Source organism: Populus alba, chromosome 10 (assembly GCF_005239225.2).
Source record: "Populus alba chromosome 10, ASM523922v2, whole genome shotgun sequence".
Classification (NCBI taxonomy): domain Eukaryota; kingdom Viridiplantae; phylum Streptophyta; class Magnoliopsida; order Malpighiales; family Salicaceae; genus Populus; species Populus alba.
In genome coordinates, this window is record NC_133293.1 from 6471205 (window position 1) to 6489595 (window position 18391).

Consider the following 18391-nt stretch of genomic DNA (forward strand, 5'->3'; position numbering starts at 1 on the left):
CACTCGCTATCACTGTGGCACGTGACAAGCTCCCAATCCCGAGTTTCAAGCAATGTGGACATATAAGAAACTGCCACGCCATGTCAACTTGCATGGTATGCACTTCACTGAATCAGTGGAAGAATCCAAGCTCCTCCTACTTCTCTCTTGCCTCCAAAAATTTCCTTGCAAAAAAACACTCTCAATTCTCTCTTCTTGTTCTGACTTAATTCAAGGTAAAGTATTTCTTTTTCTTTTTGAAGAAAAAGAAATTTGATCAATTTCTGTTACAGAATCCCCGTCTTTATTTTAGAAATCCTGAAATTTTTTTGGAAGTGTTCTGAATTGTTTGAATCTTGTTAGGCAATTAGTTAGATTACAAGCTAATTTTGATTGAATTCTACTAATTTATCTTAAACAATATGAATCTGAATCTGTTTTTGTTTTAATTTTTAATTTTCAGGTGAGTTGAGGTGGGGATTCTTGGAATCATCCTTGAAGGTAAAGAAGAGAATCCAATTTGAAGGAATAGTAATAATAATAATTAGAGGATGAGCAATAACAGTAGCATAATCGGGCATTATAAAGTATTCAACAACCACAGTTTGCTTCGTCCAACGGCTTCAGAGCATCGAAGCAGCAAGCTCAATTCTTCAGGCATTCCTGCAAATTCGTTGTTTCAATCTGCACGTAGGCCGTTGTCCAGCTTTTATGGAAACAGTTTAAAAGTCAGGAAATCAGAATTAGGCATCGCCGGAGCACGCCGCTCTTTTATATTCACTCCGCGAGCTGTCTTAGCCATGGATCCAACTTCTGAGGTAATTTTTTTTTTTTAGAGTTTGTAGACTTGGAGATAGCTTTCAATGAAATAAAATGAAATGCTTTTTCTTCGTTTGGTAACTAAATTGAACAACAAACTCTTTCGTTGCAGCAGCTTGCAGGGAAATTCAATCTGGATGGAAATATTGAAATGCAGGTATTTATAGTTAACAAGGGATGAGTGAGCATGGCTTTAATTACTGGAGCAAAGTTTTGGTGTGTTTGTTGGTTATTGTAGATGTGATACGGATGTTTTTTTTTTTTTTTTGGTAATGAGCAGGTTTTTGTCAGCAGTTCCTCTGGTTCATCCATCGGACAAGTAAATATTCAGATCAATTATAGTAGTGATTCTTTGCTCCTACACTGGGGTGTAATACGTGATAAAAAGGAGTAAGTCTGCCTATACTTGCTTTCGGCTATATTGACTTAATTCTCCGTTGTCGTTATAGTTTTGCTTATTTCTCTTTCTTATGTTGGTTTTCTTTTGAGTCAGAAAATGGGTGCTTCCTTCTCTTCAGCCAGATGGAACCAAAAATTATAAGAACAGAGCCCTCAGATCTCCTTTTATGGAGGTAAGAGCGAAAAAGCAAAAACAAGATTCTTTGCCTTTCATTTTACTGAAAAATGTTTGGCTGGCCCAAATAATTAATTTTGGCTGGTTTATACTTTGTTTTTGTCCTAGTCTGGTTCCAATTCTTACATCAACATAGTGATTGATGATCCTGCGATACAAGCTATAGAGTTTCTTGTAGTTGATGAAGCTCAGAATAAATGGTGAGCTTCAAAGGTTTTGCTTTTGCTAGCTCCCTGTATGTTGTTTGAGCTCATTACAATGTGTGATATTATTTCTTTTCGTTTACTTCTCTTAATTTGGCAGGTTTAAGAACAATGGCCAGAACTTTTATGTTGAGTTACCCATGAGAGAGAAGTTGACAATTCCTAATGTCTCGGTTCCTGAAGAACTTGTGCAGATTCAATCATATCTAAGGTGGGAAAGAAATGGGAAACAAACGTATACCCCAGAGCAAGAGAAGGCAAGTGTTAAACATCGTTTAGTATAAAGAGAAAAACTATTTGTACTGCTAAGTTATAGTACTTTAATTTTGCATCTGTGCTTTCCTGTCTAGTTTTTCTTTTGTTAGCAAGGAAGCACCTGTGTCACGGTTTTTTTCTTTGTACATGCAATTCTCCATAACTTCCTTTGATAAACTCTTGCAGATAGTTTAATTCTATGGTTTTGATGTTTCAAGCACTGTCTTACTTTGATGGATAAATTTTCTTGTCTTAGGAGGAATATGAAGCGGCTCGCTTTGAGCTAATGGAGAAAGTAGCCAGAGGTACTTCCATCGAGGATCTCCGTGCAACGCTGACAAACAAAAATGATATACGTGAAATTAAGGAGCCATCTGTCTCTCAAATAGAAAGCAACCTACCTGATGATCTTGTGCAATTACAAGCTTATATGAGATGGGAAAAGGCAGGGAAACCCAATTTTTCTCCGGAGCAGCAACAGGTAAATTTCCTTTCTTTTCTTTGTCGGTTAGTTTCCATAATGTTTTCCTTCTAGTTGCTTCTGCTGGGGTAAACAGACACAAGCCAGTTACTCTGATTGCTTGTGTGTGATATTTATTGGCATAATGGTTCCATGCATATAGAGGGAATTTGAGAAAGCAAGAGAAGAGTTGCAAGCTGAACTGGGCAAAGGTGTCTCTGTTGATGAGATTCGGAAGAAGATTAGTAAAGGAGAAATCAAGACTAATGTGTCAAAGCAACTTCAAAACAAAAGATATTTCAGCACTGAAAGAATTCAGCGCAAAGGGAGAGACTTAGCGCAGCTTGTCAACAGATATTCTGCTAAATCAGTAGAGGACAGAGCTTCCAAGTCTGTGGAGGAAAAAGCTTCAATAGAACCAAAAGTCTTGAAGGCTGTTGAGCTTTTTGCTATGGAAAAGGAAGAACACGATGGTGGTGCTGTTCTGAACAAGAAAATATATAAGCTTGCTGATAAGGAACTTCTGGTAAGGGATGTGCTAATCAACTGTGTGCCCCTCCTCCATCAATTACAGTTTTTGACTTGATGAAACTTCTCTCAAATTTAAAACTCCTCACACATTCTCAAGGTACTTGTAACAAAGCCTGGTGGTAGGTTGAAGGTTCGTTTGGCCACTGATTTTGAAGAGCCAGTTACTCTTCACTGGGCTTTATCTAAAAAGGCTGGAGAGTGGTTGGTAAGATTTTTATAACTTTTAACTTTAGACATTACTTAGGATGATATAAACCTTTGGAATCAATATCAATGTCTTCATCTTCTATAACCTGTAGCCAGTTTCTCTGATCAGATTTAATGCATGCATGCATGATTTTGCAGGAGCCACCTCCAACCGTGTTGCCTCCTGGTTCAGCTGCTCTCAAGGAGGCTGCTGAAACACAACTTAAAAATGAGTCTTCTGCTAAATTTTCTTACCAGGTGAGCATGCTAAGTTTTTTTGTATCTTCCAGTGTCCCATAGGGCTTTGAAATCTAACCATGCCTTTCAATTCTACAATCTACCTTATAACAGGTGCAATCTTTTGAAATAGAGATTGAAGAAGATATTTTTGTTGGTTTGCCATTTGTCCTTTTGTCTAATGGAAGATGGATAAAGAATAATGGCTCGGACTTTTATATTGAATTTAGCGGAGGATCTAAGCATGTCCAAAAGGTTGTCCTCAGTTTCATATTCCAACAAGTATTTTTTATACTCTTCTGTGTTTCTTTCATCATTTTAACTAACTGAAATTTTCTCGACAAAGGATGCTGGTGATGGCATAGGAACAGCCAGGGCATTGTTGGATAAAATTGCAGAACTGGAGAGTGAGGCACAGAAGTCTTTCATGCACCGGTCAGTAAAATGTTCATAATTATTTTTGTAGTTCAGGGTGTTTATGAGAGTTTTGCTCCTCTTGTTGCAGGATATGTGCTAGTTATGTTCAGCATAGCACACAACACCTTTCAAAATGCTCACCTTTTTTTCTTTATATTGCTTGCATGTGTTGTATGCACACTCTAGTTTAGATTAATGTTCTCTGTTTAAATGTTGTCATGAGTCATTGGTTCATTTTCTTTGTTGCTCTCAGTAGCTAGAGATTAGCAGTCCTTAGCATCTCTGTTTCTTTAAAATCAGGTGAGGATGCTGATAACTGCTGCTTAGATTCTTTCCAACTGGGAAGCCAATTGAAATTGTAGCAATAAAGTGCCATAGAGAGTGTTTCCACTCTGTGTTATTACCTTTTTGGTGTCAGAGAAACAGCCATAGATTTCTGGACATATAACTTTCTAAGCTTGTTTTGTTTTATCTGTGGTTAGTGGATGTTTCCTGTGTTTTTGCTTCTATTTAATTTTCCAAACTTTTTTGTATTTGATGATCGAATAACTAACCCTTTTATTTTATCTCCTTTGTAAAATTTTAGTGCAAACCATTTTCTCTCTCCATAATTTCCAAAATGTTCCAATTCGGCCTGTATAAAGTACAAAGTCATCATTTTGTTTCCAAATTGTTTCAATCCCAAACCAGCTGTCCAATTCGCTAAAGGAAACAAACATATTTCCATTCCTTCACTTTAAAAAGACCCTGATTATTCTGAATTTTTTTCTGCTCTTTTCTATTTCACATAACAATTGGGGCCCATTAAATTGGTTCTTTGACCATAAGGAAAAAAATGTTCAAGGAATCTGCTTACCTTTGGTACCAAATTGGATGGCAGGGGCAGGGTTAGGATTGAAACAATTGGGAACATTAAAGTCTGACATTGCACCTTTTTACTGGATAGGAGCCAAAGAGTAGCATCTTGGAAACCGGGGAAAAAGGCATACCTAAATTTATTGTTGCCACAAAAAAATAAAATAAATAAATAAATAAATGCTAGAGAGCTTCAATACAGTCGTGGTTTCTCTGAGCTCAAAATTTCCAGTTTTGTGAGTACGTGGAGGATTCCAATAAGAGACCCAAGACCCTTGAATGAGCAATATTACATGTCTAGTGCTTAAGTGGAAGTGAAAATAATCAGAATCTATTTGCCTGTCATAAAACCGTTCAAAGTGAATAAAAGAGTGATGAATATCTTAAGAGATGCAAGTTACATATTTTCGTTCAGAAATACTGAATACATACAGCTGAGCACTTGAATATCTTAGAGAACATTTTGTGATGGAAATCCTGCTCAAGTACAGGTGGTGAATTAGGAAATTACCTTGGCTTTTTTTGGTTCAATGGTGGCTTTAGGTGCTGTAACACATGCTTAAAAGTGCTTTTATTTTAAATAATGCTAAATAGCCCCCAACGTGTGATTTGATAGCTTTTAGCTTTGCATAAGGCTTTGAAAACAGCTTTGGATGCTCCACCCAACACATGCAGAAAAGATTGCAGAGAAAGGATCATGGATGCTTAGAATTTTAAGTTATGAAATATGAAATAACAGAATTGTTTATTATAATTATTATCACAGCTGATCATGTCAAGACGCCACATGCACTACTAGCATGTTTCTTTTACATCTTAAGAACTTTTTTTTTTCTAAAAAATAATACTATCAACAACAACAGATTTTCTTATAATGTTTAAAATTTCTACCATTGTATTTCAATTGTAATAAAAGAAAACTCTTATTGAAAATTATTTTGTCCCTCCATACTATTATGGAGTGGGATTAACACTTAAACGGATAGGAATAAAGCTGGGTTATATGCACTTTGATATCTTGGGAATTAAAAAAATTTATGATGTTATTTTGTCTTTTACAGTAAAAGGCTTCCATCTCATATAGCTTGTCACCCTTTTCAAGTGGTATCCAATATGACTTGTTAGTTGAATCACATTCCACTCCATAAAGTTAAGCAACGGATCACAATGTTCCTTTTTACATTGTCATACTTAGATAATTAACTAGCTTTACTAAATGCTTAATATTTACTAATAGAATGATTACTTGTAGAAGCAATTTGAAGTGGCTCTAAACTCTTTCTTCTTAGATCTTTGCTTGCATCTTATTAATACTAAAGATCACAGAGGAAAAGAAAGTGACAATGCTGTGTTGAAAAGTGTTCAATAATTTGGAGTTCCATGAAACTTAATGTGTCTTCTTTTTCTATTTTTTGCTTTCAAATTTTTTTTCATGGTGCCATGCTAATTAGGTGATAATGAAGAAATGGCCATGAAGCCCTGTTTGTTCCCACTTTCCCTGATTTTCTCCTTGTTTGCACAACAATTGAACATTGGGCAGCGGCCTTAAGTATCCATAAGAAAGTTTCTCTTCTTTAGCTTTTTATTCATGATGTTGTTGAAATTTTGATGTATTTGATTAATTTACTAGGAGATCTTTACTGATTTGACACGTGAGCTCATATCTACCTTTCTAAGATAATTTTGTTTGTTGTTCTGGTAATAATAGGTCATACTTCTCTTTCATTTTGCTAGATTCAATATTGCAGCAGACTTGATGGATAAAGCCAAGGATGCTGGCGAATTGGGTCTTGCAGGGATCTTGGTGTGGATGCGGTTTATGGCCACGAGGCAGCTCATATGGAATAAAAACTACAACGTCAAACCACGGTAAAAGATTTAATTAAATAAGTGTATGATGGACTATCTTATCTAATGAGCTTTAGAACTTTGTGATATGAAAAATTACGTTGTTCATTTCTCTAAAAATTGGACTGAAAGCGAATGATCCAACCCAGCGCTATATTTTTCATTGCTCTCTTAGTGGAATGAATGATTTGTCATTCTTCAGATATGATTTTGACCATGTGCCATAATTCCCAAATACAAAAATAGTTCTTATTAGTTGCATACCTGTGCAGTGAAATCAGTAAAGCCCAGGATAGGCTTACAGACTTGCTCCAGGATATTTATGCAAGCAATCCACAGCATCAGGAGCTCTTGCGAATGATTATGTCTACTGTTGGTCGAGGAGGTGAAGGGGATGTGGGACAACGTATTCGGGATGAAATCCTAGTTATCCAGGTCTATAGTGGATCTTTCTTGTTAATTTTCCTTTGTTTTCTCTATTTATTTCCTTAGCATGTGAGTTCATTTTAAGACTGATAAGGTGATTGTTTGTTGATTCTAGAGAAACAATGAATGCAAGGGTGGAATGATGGAGGAATGGCATCAGAAGTTGCATAATAACACTAGTCCTGATGATGTCGTAATCTGCCAGGTGGTTGAAATGGGAATTTGAACGTACACTTTTAGTGATTTTCATTTTTTTTTCCCTTAAAAATTCCTTTTCTTTCAGGCATTAATTGATCATATTAAAAGCGACTTTGACATCAGTGTGTACTGGAAAACTTTGAATGAAAATGGAATCACAAAAGAGCGACTTTTAAGTTATGATCGTGGCATCCATTCTGAACCAAACTTCAGGAGAGATCAGAGGGATGGACTTTTGCGTGATCTTGGAAACTATATGAGGACTTTGAAGGTTAGTTGTTCGAGTCATTAGTATCAAAGCTTTATGTTTAGTTCACTTTTAACATAGTGACTTCACTTGATTTGCTATCAATATTATACTTATGCAGTCATTGCTTACCTCGTATATCTCTGACTTGGCCTTCATACAGATAATGGGTTTCAATCAAGTGCCAAACACGATATGATTTATGTCCTGATCAATTTAAGAATTTTTTAAACATATATGGGAGAACAAATGGTTTGAATTGCATGGACCTACGCATATATAGAAACCATGTATTTGTCTTTGATCACCTGGGAAGTGTTGGTCGGCCAGCCATACTCTATGGTTAGTGTTGGTTAATGAAGAAGCAACAGCTTAATATGATTAGGATGAGATGAGGTCTTTAGAACTTTATGTTGTTTGTGATCGCCTGGTTGGTGTTGGTGGGCCAGCCATACTTCATGTTAGTTATTGTTGGGTGCTGAAGAAGCAACATCTTGGTAAATTAGCATGAGACAAGGATTTTAAAACATATCGATAATAACATAAGAAAGGACTGTATAAGAAATGTGTACTTCCTTTGGAAAGATGGAAGGTGGCACCAATTCAAGACAAGTTGAGGGGAGCTCCATGGTTCTAAATGATGCATGTTACTGATTGTAACATCCATTACACAATGGAAATGGAGTTCACCTTGTCTTATTATTTCTATTTTGACTTACTAAATATTGATCATATTCTCTTAGAAACACCAAACACCTGCTATGGAAAAATAGTACCTTGTATAGTTTTTGGTTCTCCTATCTCCATTGGTTTGAGAGTTAGTGCTTGACATATATACACACATACTTGCACACTGGGTTGTTGGTTGAGATTGGAAGCCGCATTGTAGAGGGAAAAGTTGGTGGCCAGTTCACTTGATTGAGATGAGAAATATGGCCAAGGAAGACAATGTAGTAATCTATGCATGGCCTGTAACAAGGAAAGGAGGTATTGTGTTTGCTGTGAAGATTACTGCATTAATTCATTGATAATGTTTCTTAGTGAAACATTTAAAATTCATGCATTAGATACTTGCTAAGAGTTGCTAGCAATTATGACTATGATGACTGACCATTTCCGAATTATAGTTTTGAAAGAGAGAATTGGGAGAGGGAGATCAAAATGAAACAAGCTGAAGCGATACAAGGTGATCATTCCAAAGTATTGTTCTGCTGTTGTTAAAGCAGTGTATAAGAAGTTTAGCTAATAAGAAAACTAAATGGAGGATGTGGACCCATGTAGCCAACCCTAACCAAGTTGACTGGAGCTGATCACATAGGTGTTAGTGATAAGAATTCTCCATTGTGTTTATAAGTCCGTTAATTGTACTATTTGCTTTTGATGCCATGTGAACTTCCTCTGATTTTCACCTTTGGCTTCATTATCTTGATTTCAATCTATTTTTTCTATTTTGAATGTAGGCAGTTCATTCAGGTGCGGATCTTGAGTCTGCTATTACGAATTGTATGGGCTACAGATCTGAGGTAATGCCACTTGCTGAAGTTTCTCTGAAATGTTTTCTTTTCTTAGAGTTTGATAATACTTTTCTCCTCTCTCCTCAGGGTCAAGGCTTCATGGTTGGAGTGCAGATAAATCCCATTCCAGGCTTGCCATCTGGTTTCCCAGTAATGTTTTGAACTTCATTTTGAATGTTGAATCTAGATGCCATCTATACAATACAGAATGATAAAACCATCTGTGTATGTTCTGTATCTTTTGAAACAGGAATTGCTTCAATTTGTACTAAAACACGTTGAAGATAAGAATGTAGAAGCACTTATAGAGGTAATTGAAAATTAAATGTCAGAAGTTGTAATTATGATTTGCACTTATACTTTAACCTTGGCCTATTTGCGTATTTTTAATACAGGGTTTGCTAGAGGCTCGTCAGGAGCTTAGACCTTTGCTATTTAAGTCCAACAATCGTCTGAAGGATCTTTTATTTTTGGATATTGCACTTGATTCCACTGTTAGGACAGCTATTGAACGGGGGTACGAAGAATTAAGCAATGCTGGACCGGAGGTAAATCTATCTTATCAACAATTATCTTTGGATATAGACTGTGTTCAGTTTGTGTTAGTCTTAATGGATTCTTATATTAATTCTTCTCTACATATGTACTGCTTTAGTTTCACTCTCTAATTTTTATATTCTTGATTACTTCCTTGATAGCAGAAAATTATGTACTTCATCACTTTGGTTCTTGAAAATCTCGCACTTTCTTCGGATGATAATGAAGATCTTATTTACTGCATGAAGGTAAAATTTCACTTTAGTACCCCCAAATATATGTGACGACTTGCATGAAGTGAACATGTGGTAGCACACAATTATTTAGATAATGGAAACTTTCCATTATCATTTGAAATTACCTTCACTGTATATGCAGGAATGGAAACATGCTCTAAGCATGTCAAATAGCAAAAGTGATCACTGGGCATTATATTCAAAATCAGTCCTTGACAGAACTCGCCTTGCCCTTGCTAGCAAGGCAGAATGGTACCAGCAGGTTTTGCAACCATCAGCGGAGTATCTTGGATCACTGCTTGGAGTGGACCAGGGGGCTGTATGTTTTTAATTGTCTGAAAGTCCAAAACTTTTTCCCTCATGCTCTAGATTGTTTGCTTACAAACCCTCACTGTCAATTCTTTCAGTTGAACATATTCACTGAAGAAATTATCCGTGCTGGATCAGCTGCGGCATTATCTACACTTCTTAATCGACTTGATCCGGTTCTTCGGCAGACTGCTCATCTTGGAAGGTTAGCATGTTATTCATGCCATGTCTATGCAACTAGCTACTGTTGGATTACTGGGAAATTAGGGATGTTAGTCTTAATGAGAGTGATCACACATCTGAACAGTAAACATAGGATAAGGAATACCTGCCAGTTACAAACTGTAACTCTGAAATGCAATTGTTGTTGGCCTCGAACAGCTGGCAGGTTATTAGCCCAGTTGAAGCTGTTGGATATGTTGTTGCCGTGGATGAGTTGCATACTGTGCAGAATAAAACTTACAATCTCCCAACAATCTTAGTAGCAAAACGAGTAAAAGGAGAAGAAGAAATTCCAGATGGTGCAGTTGCTTTGCTGACACCTGACATGCCTGATGTACTATCTCATGTTTCTGTGCGAGCAAGAAATAGCAAGGTAAGCAACTGTTACATTGAATTTATGCCCAAATCTTTTCTGGGTGATGTTAAGAGGATAACGTTGTCAATGGCAGGTTTGCTTTGCTACATGCTTTGATCCTGATATTCTGGCCAACCTTGAAGCATATGAAGGGAAATTGTTGCGTCTGAAACCGACATCAGCAGATATAGTTTATAGGTTATCCTATTGTTCCATGCCATACTTATCCATTGTTTCTCACAATCTGCATCGAACATGTTTTGCAACTGTTGTACTGAAATTCATATTACTAATGATGAATCACAGTGAACTAAAGGAGGGTGAACTAGCAGATTCAAGTTCAACTAACTTAACAGAAGGCAGTCCTTCACCTATAAAGTTGGTCAGAAAGGAGTTCAGTGGAAGATATGCCATATCTTCTGAGGAGTTTACCAGTGAAATGGTTAGGCTTTAAAATGGGATCCAATCCATGTTTAATGAACCACCTTCTTCCATTTTCTCATTTTAGAAATCAACACAACATCCCAACTGTCATTTGAACTGTATTTATGGATTTTTTAGAAATGCTTCTGGGATTCTCTTATAGGTTGGTGCCAAATCACGCAACATCTCATATTTGAAAGGAAAAGTGCCGTCTTGGATTGGGATTCCTACATCAGTTGCTTTACCATTTGGAGTTTTTGAGAAGGTTCTATCTGAGGATTCGAATCAGGTAATTGCAATCTCTGAATTTCATTTTGTCTTTTGCTAGCAGTTTTAGTTGTATACATCGACAACACTAGCTGCTCAATTCAGATAATGATTGCATGATGGGGTGAACACCATTTCTGTTGTGTAATGGATGCATGCTCAGCTCATGTAGAAATTCAATTGGAAGGCATAAAATTTATTAACTGACTTGCAAATGAATTATTTTTTGACAAAATAGAATTTGAGTAAAACATAGGCCTAACCTGAAAGCAATGATAGGTTTGTATGATGCATATCTATGATCCGTCTACCAGTTAACATTTTGTGCTAGGTGTCCAGATTAGTTATTGTGAAACCTCCTGATGATCAGGGGATGTTACTGTATTGTTCTTGAAAGTCTTAAATGTGGAAGAGAACCCCTCTTTGATGTGTTCTTTCTGCTATCCTTCGTTGATACCTTTGAGAAAATAGTAAGATATTGCTGAATGTGCAAAATGAACTTTTACTTCAATTAAATATTCTCACTGTCTAAACGAGGATGAGTTGAAGTTGCACAATGGTCAGCTGAGATTTAGTTTTTGTTAGCTTCAGAAGATATCTGATTTTTTGGCATGCACTCCTGAGTTGTTTAGGAATTTTCTGCCTGATTATCTCTCTGTCCCCCCTCTTTTTTACTGGCAGGAAGTGGCCAATAAGTTGCAACTGTTGAAGAAAAACTTAGGAGAAGAGTTGAGTGCTCTCAGGGAGATTCGCCAAACAGTTCTACAGCTGACAGCACCACCGCAACTGGTATGTGCTTTCTACTAATGATGACTGAGGTATATTTCAGTCAATATACATGGATATCTTTACATATCCTGCTGAGGATATCAATCATAAAAGAATATATTTCCTCCTTGGTCTTCAATTCTCTAGGAAACAATTTCAGTTGCTTAAAGTCATTATGTATTTTAAAGTGCCTTTTTTTAAAAAAAAAAAAAAAACCCTTATATTCAAAGAATTCTCAGTAGTATTTCTCTATTCCCCCTTCCTCTGAACTATCAATCAACCACAAATTAGCCCAACATGCAGACAATTTCAGATCTATGTATGGGTCTTAAACTCTATAACTTTGGTTGTAAAATTCTGGCAATGAGGATATCCTTTTGCTAAACCTCTCAATAAAACAGATTTTTGCCTGAACCTTTTTATTATTTTGGTACACACTACGTTTGTTTTTGGTAATCAATTGTTTTATTAGAAGAAAAAGGTCCATATACATGGAAGTTACATAATTGGAAGCGACTTTTTTGTTGAACATAGTGTATAAATGTTGTATCTTGTAAACTATACTGTTGTATCAGGAAAGAGTACTTCAATTGAAATGTAATACCTAAGCTAGAGTAAATTTTAGGTCCAAGAGCTGAAGACCAAGATGCAAAGTTCTGGGATGCCATGGCCTGGTGATGAAGGTGAACAACGATGGGACCAAGCATGGATGGCTATAAAGAAGGTAGACTGCTTTCCTTTACTGGAAAAGACCATTTTGATCTTCAAATAATTGTCAATGTAGTCTCCGTCGCTTCACCCTAGAAGAACCCTCACATCCTTATGATGGTTTGTGGTTTACTAATGCAATTCCATTCCATTAACTCTTTGTGATAGGTAAGCATGGCATGTTATGATTTTCTTGAGAGCCTACCTTGGAGAGAACTAAATCTTTGGTTGTATAACTGGAATAGTTTCTCTAGCTTGCTTTTTGTAGATGTTGACAGCTACACTTTTCCTAAATGTTCAATGCTTATCTGGAGTCCCCTAAACTTGTCTATGTTCAAACATGGCATGCACGTGCTGTATTTTGATCATTGCGAATGCTTGCTGTAGCTGTGCTTACAGTGTTTCCTTCCAAGCATATTTTATTATGTTTGACTAATTTATTTCTCTGTTCATGACATTGATCTGTTACATAATTCCTGTCAGGTCTGGGCTTCAAAATGGAATGAGAGAGCATACTTCAGCACGAGAAAAGTAAAGTTAGACCATGATTATCTCTGCATGGCCGTCCTGGTTCAGGAAGTAATAAATGCTGATTATGCATTTGTTATTCATACAACCAATCCATCTTCGGGGGATTCATCCGAGATATATGCTGAGGTATTGTATATTTGGTACACTGTTTGCTTTTTCCTAGTGGAAATTCAGTCACAATATAGCTGGAAGAAGCGAAAGGCATTGATTGATAGCTCCCTCTTGACATAGGTGGTGAAGGGACTTGGAGAAACTCTAGTCGGAGCTTATCCTGGCCGTGCATTGAGTTTTATCTGCAAGAAAAATGATTTAAACAGTCCTCAGGTAAGCACCTTTACATAATTAACAAAATACTAAAAGGTGTGCCTAAATCACTTTGCCACACCCATAAAATACTAAAATACTATTTATTAGAATAGTGTTTTGTGATTTTTTTTTTTTTTGTAATTTCACCCTTTAATAACCAATGTATTTTTTTTTTTTTTTAATTTTATTCTTCAATATAAGGTTTTATTTTGAGAATAATGCTTCATAATTTTTATTTTTTTATGTTAGGTTATATACCAGTTTCATGGATATAATTTTTTTTCTTGATTTCAACCTTCTGGTCTTCCTAGATTTAGGGTCCCCCCTAACATTCAACATTAGATTAGTTGAAAGTGAGGCTTTGTAATTTAATTTCATTTATTTTTTATGAATTTTTCTCGATCCCATGATCTAGGTTGCAAGTTTAACCGGTTAACTTATTCCGAACTCGAATAATTTTTTTTCTTACCTTTTCTAAATGATTTTTTTTTTAATTTTATTTTTAATATTGAGTTGATTGAAAAATTGAGTTTCAAATTTTTCAAATTGCTTTCTATAAAATTATTCATATCTCATTATTCCGAGTCACGAGTTTGATAGGCGCATCTGGGTTGACCATGAGTTATTTTTTCAATTGATTATTTTTTTAATTGGACTTTGTGATTTTTTTTTTTTGCTTTCTAGGTTATTCTAATTTTAGGACCTGGATTATATGTTTGATAAGTTAAACCATGTTGAGTCGGTTTATTTTTATGCTTGTTTGTAATTGAATTATTTTTCAATTTCACCATCCAACAACAAATTTTTTTATTTAGTTTTTTTTTTTTTTTAATTTCCATGATTTGATTGAGCTTATTTTTTTTAGAGTTTTATTTTAATTTCATTGATTTTACACCATTCAATATTCAATATTTAATTAGTTTTTTTTATATCAATTTAATTAGTCTAGACTTTGTAATTTTTTTCGAATTTGTTTTCTATAGGGTTATCTCGATTTCACGACCTAAGTTTGGGTTTGAAAGGTTAACTCGAGTGGTTTTTTTTTTGTTTTTTTTAATTTTTTTTTTTAAAAAAATTATTATTCAACATTGTATTGATTGAGAATTAATCTTCATAATTTATTTTGATTTGTTTTTTTATAGGGTTATTATGGTTTCATGACTTAGATTGTAGATTTGATATGTTAATCTGAGCCAATCTAATATATCATTATTTTAATATTTAAAAATAAATAACATTCAATATGTATTGCATCAAATATTTTTAAAAGATGTTAAATATTAATTATATTTTGAGTTTTATGATTATTATTTTTTATTAAAAAAGTTTTAGCAATGTTTAAATATTTTTTTTATATTAAAAAAATAATTGATCTAACCCGTAGCCCCTTGTACCAATGATATAGAATTTTCAATGGTGGTTGAACTTTTATATGTTGTTTGAACTTTACAGTGGACATGGAGGAGTCTCGAGTTCAAGTAAACTTATTGTTTTTTTTTTTTTTTTTTTTTCCAAAGACTGAATCTATATGATGTATAATTACTTGGTTTCGAAGTAGTGGAAAAAATTGAAAATAAAAGAAGCTGTGAGCAAACCCATGAGAGCACCCCAATTTTTTTGTAATGTTACAATTTTCCCTTGAACTTTGACATGCTGCAGGTGTTGGGTTACCCGAGCAAACCCATTGGGCTCTTTATAAGACGTTCTATCATCTTCCGATCCGACTCGAATGGTGAAGATCTTGAAGGTTATGCCGGCGCGGGCCTTTATGACAGGTAAAAATCATTCGAGAAACTGATGGGGAGGATACACAGTGTGCATTGAAGATGCCTAGTTGAAAACTAAATCATGCTGAAAGAATTGGTGTTATTATCATATTATTATTTGCTCATTTAGCAGCTATCTGTTGTGCAGTGTGCCAATGGATGAAGAAGAGAAGGTTGTGCTCGATTATTCATCTGATCCGTTGATCACCGATGAAAATTTCCGACGAACAATCCTCTCTGGCATTGCTCGTGCAGGAAGTGCAATTGAAGAGCTGTATGGATCTCCTCAAGACATTGAAGGTGTGATACGTGATGGTAATGTCTACGTAGTTCAAACAAGACCCCAGATGTAATCTTCTTATTCTCTTTTCCGAATCGGATTTTGCTTGTCAGGGCTGTATAAATTAGAAAAATAACAGGGGGGGAAATGAAGAGAGGGGAAACATGCATAAATAATCGGGAAATGAAAAGAACAATAAATCCAAACTGCAGCATTGGTTGTAGTCACGCATCTGTTTACAATCATGAATAAAGTTGTATTTATTTCTTAGTGTTTTGTTTTCCAGCAGAAACCATCTTGATCTAGCTTGATTTTTTTCAAAAAAAATCAAATTGAAGTTGACATGGCTGATACTAATAGGATTAACTTGTAATTTGATTAACCCGATTAAAACACGGTTTGCTGCTAATTTATGATGCATTTGTTTGATGATGCCTGAAATCCCGATATCTAATCACATTAGCATTTTATTAACAATAATAAGTGGCATGTCCAGATGATGTTCTTGACAGAATAATTACTGATCATTCCAAGATCATGTAATCACATTACCAAATCAACAGTTTGCTAGATGCTGCTAGTTTCTACGCATGGCCTTGATCATGGCTGCCATGGGAGGAGCATCCCTCTGCGCCAAAGCCGGAAACCGCCATCCATACCTCATTGAGGCGCCCGGAGAGATGGCTGGAAGCGTTATACTGGGCAATCGTGTAGGAACTCTTGCTTTCCAGAGTTCCATTCCAGTGCTCATTTAGACTGGTCCCGAGAGCCTCTACTTCTTCACTAATGTTGTCATCCCTGGCAAACCCAGAAAACTTTCTAATTGCAATGCATTTTGCTCTCCATTTCTCCAACTGCAAATCAAGTTCAGAATTCGGTTGTGGAGGGGTCCCTTCGTAATAAGCTGGCAGGGACATCTTCACGGAGAACGAAGATCCATGTGGTGCCTCTGTGATGGTTGTTAGAACAGGAGCAGTCATGGCAAGCTGAGTAGAGTTGAGGTTTGCACCATGGATGTACTGATAAAGCCTGAGAATCATAAAGAAACTAAGAAAGAGCACACACACATAAAGCCTGATTTATTATAATGTAATCGGAAAGGAAACCTGTGAAAGCCAGCTTTGGTAGATCTCTGAAAAGATGTTGCTTGGACAACAGGAGCAGACATCCAAGAGATATCCTTGTATAGTCTAATCTCAAAATCTGATTGCTGGTGTATCAGTGTATACTCCGGGGATTCAACTGCTTGACCGGAGAAAACAAGGTTGACAATAAAACCGAGGAGAAATGCTGTTAAGGCATGGTGGTATGGGGAAGGACTCTCCATTCCGTCTTCACAAATTTCATCAACTTTGCACTAGCTTTTATGGACAAACCATGTCCCTTGCTCGTAGTTATAAAATCCCCCTCGACTAATTACTCGAGTTATAAGATCAGGTTATAGGTTAAATAGTTCAAATAATAATATTTTATTTTTTAAAAAATAAAATCGTATTTCACACTAGAATTTTAATTAGATTAAATTTTATTCGATTTGAATCTAAATCAAGTTTTAGATTAATAAATTATCGAATTAACTCAAATCAGGTTTACATGTTTGTAGTCTAGATGAATATTCACATGACATTAATTATATTTGTTTGTATTAGAAAAAAGAACAGAAAAGTATATATATATATATATAAAAAGGAAAACAGAGATGGTGGTAGTTGCTACTTGCTATAATGCTTATGTTTAGTGCATCGGCACCATGCCCGACAAACACGAAGATTCAAATCTTCGACGATCCTATGGAAGTAGGCTATGATCCCATCAATAGAAAAAGAAAAAGAAAAATGAAAAAAAAGAAGAGCAACCATCTTTTGTTTCCCATTGATGAGTTTGCCTTCCAACCTCAGGTGTCCATATCCATGGAGACGTTTAAGATGAGACATGGTAACCAAAATAAAATTTTCATTTCTCCCTTGTTTTAAGTTATAGTGATAATGATAATTCAGATTAGTTTTCATATATTGAGATTAATTTTTTCTTTAATTGGTGTTTAAATATTTTTTTTAATATTTTACTGGTGCATTAACAAGAAATTAATTTCTTGCATCCTCTCACTTATGACTAAAAAAAAATGAAAAAGTATAATTCTCAAAATAGTTTTATATTTAATGATGAAATTAAAAAAAAAAACTAAAAATAAATTGGTTATTGAAGAGTTAAATTAAAATAAAATCACAAAATACTATTCTAATAAATAGTATTTTTATGGTTGTGGCCAAGTAATTTAACCACATCCTTTAATATTTTATTAATAATATAAAACCCTTTAGTATTTTGTTAATAATATAAAGGTGCTTACCTGAGTACTGTTTAAATCATTTTACTTCAACACAGCACAGAAAGCATAACAAGAATGCATTTTCTTTCAATTAGTGCTAAGAGAGTTGTCTAGGTCAAGGATTCAGTCAAGGATATTAGGTGAAGAGTAGATTAACAATTCTAGTGCTCTCCGAACTTGAAGTTGAATTTATTTTTTATTAAAAAAAATTAGTGTTTTTAAATTATTTTATTATACTATATCAAAAATAAATTTTAAAAAATAAAATAAAAAATATTATTTTGATGCATTTATAAATTAAAAAACACATTGAAAGACAATCTCAACTATATTTTTAAACACTACCTTCTTCTCTCTCTTTTCATTTATCTATTTACATTAAATTTATTAAAATGGTGTTATATTTTGACTCATAACTTATTCTTTCCTGCTAAACTTGTTTTTCAAATTGTTGTTACTTAAAAAAACTAATTTTATATTTATATTTGAGCCATAGACGCACTTGCACTTCGAAGCACTAGTGGTTGTTCTTGGCAGCTGCCTCCCCTCTTTTCCTTTTTTTGCACAAAGGAAAACGCCAACACTATCAACAATAAAAGAGCCAC

At 35.0% G+C, this 18391-nt stretch overlaps 2 protein-coding genes across 5 annotated transcripts; one reads left to right on the top strand and one right to left on the bottom strand.

Moving 5' to 3' along the window:
* The first annotated feature begins 58 nt into the window (after positions 1-58).
* LOC118045453 (alpha-glucan water dikinase, chloroplastic) lies at positions 59-15727 on the top strand. 4 transcript variants are annotated; one of them, XM_035054098.2, is made up of 34 exons: positions 59-215; positions 443-797; positions 911-955; positions 1079-1188; positions 1292-1370; positions 1481-1572; positions 1676-1832; positions 2087-2311; positions 2454-2816; positions 2919-3026; positions 3167-3265; positions 3359-3499; positions 3591-3679; positions 6251-6385; positions 6637-6799; positions 6906-6995; positions 7074-7259; positions 8696-8758; positions 8837-8899; positions 9000-9059; positions 9145-9297; positions 9451-9534; positions 9665-9841; positions 9930-10036; positions 10213-10426; positions 10503-10606; positions 10715-10850; positions 10995-11120; positions 11780-11887; positions 12492-12590; positions 13058-13231; positions 13337-13429; positions 15071-15186; positions 15326-15727. In XM_035054098.2, the coding sequence occupies exons 2-34, from the start codon at positions 531-533 to the stop codon at positions 15528-15530; spliced, it is 4431 nt and encodes a 1476-aa protein (XP_034909989.1). In that variant the 5' UTR covers positions 59-215; positions 443-530; the 3' UTR covers positions 15531-15727. The 4 variants fall into 4 exon arrangements, with proteins under 4 accessions (XP_034909989.1, XP_073268233.1, XP_034909990.1 ...); XM_073412132.1 differs by having other exon boundaries at positions 3359-3498; positions 3584-3679; XM_035054099.2 differs by having other exon boundaries at positions 914-955.
* Positions 15728-15781: 54 nt separating this feature from the next.
* LOC118045454 (uncharacterized) lies at positions 15782-16893 on the bottom strand. Its single transcript, XM_035054101.2, has 2 exons — positions 16564-16893; positions 15782-16486 (listed from the first exon to the last, which is right to left on the bottom strand). Exons 1-2 carry the CDS (start codon positions 16782-16784, stop codon positions 16042-16044), a joined length of 666 nt encoding a protein of 221 aa, XP_034909992.1. The 5' UTR covers positions 16785-16893; the 3' UTR covers positions 15782-16041.
* Positions 16894-18391: the final 1498 nt, after the last annotated feature.

Bases quoted from the DNA above. Each gene is read 5' to 3' on its own strand.
- LOC118045453 (XM_073412132.1), top strand. From the start codon at position 531: ATGAGCAATAACAGTAGCATAATCGGGCATTATAAAGTATTCAACAAC. The intron at 956-1,078 runs GTATTTATAGTT...GGTAATGAGCAG, and splicing joins ATGGAAATATTGAAATGCAG to GTTTTTGTCAGCAGTTCCTC. The intron at 10,427-10,502 runs GTAAGCAACTGT...TGTCAATGGCAG, and splicing joins TGCGAGCAAGAAATAGCAAG to GTTTGCTTTGCTACATGCTT.
- LOC118045454 (XM_035054101.2), bottom strand. From the start codon at position 16,784: ATGGAGAGTCCTTCCCCATACCACCATGCCTTAACAGCATTTCTCCTC. The intron at 16,487-16,563 runs GTTTCCTTTCCG...TATGATTCTCAG, and splicing joins ACCAAAGCTGGCTTTCACAG to GCTTTATCAGTACATCCATG.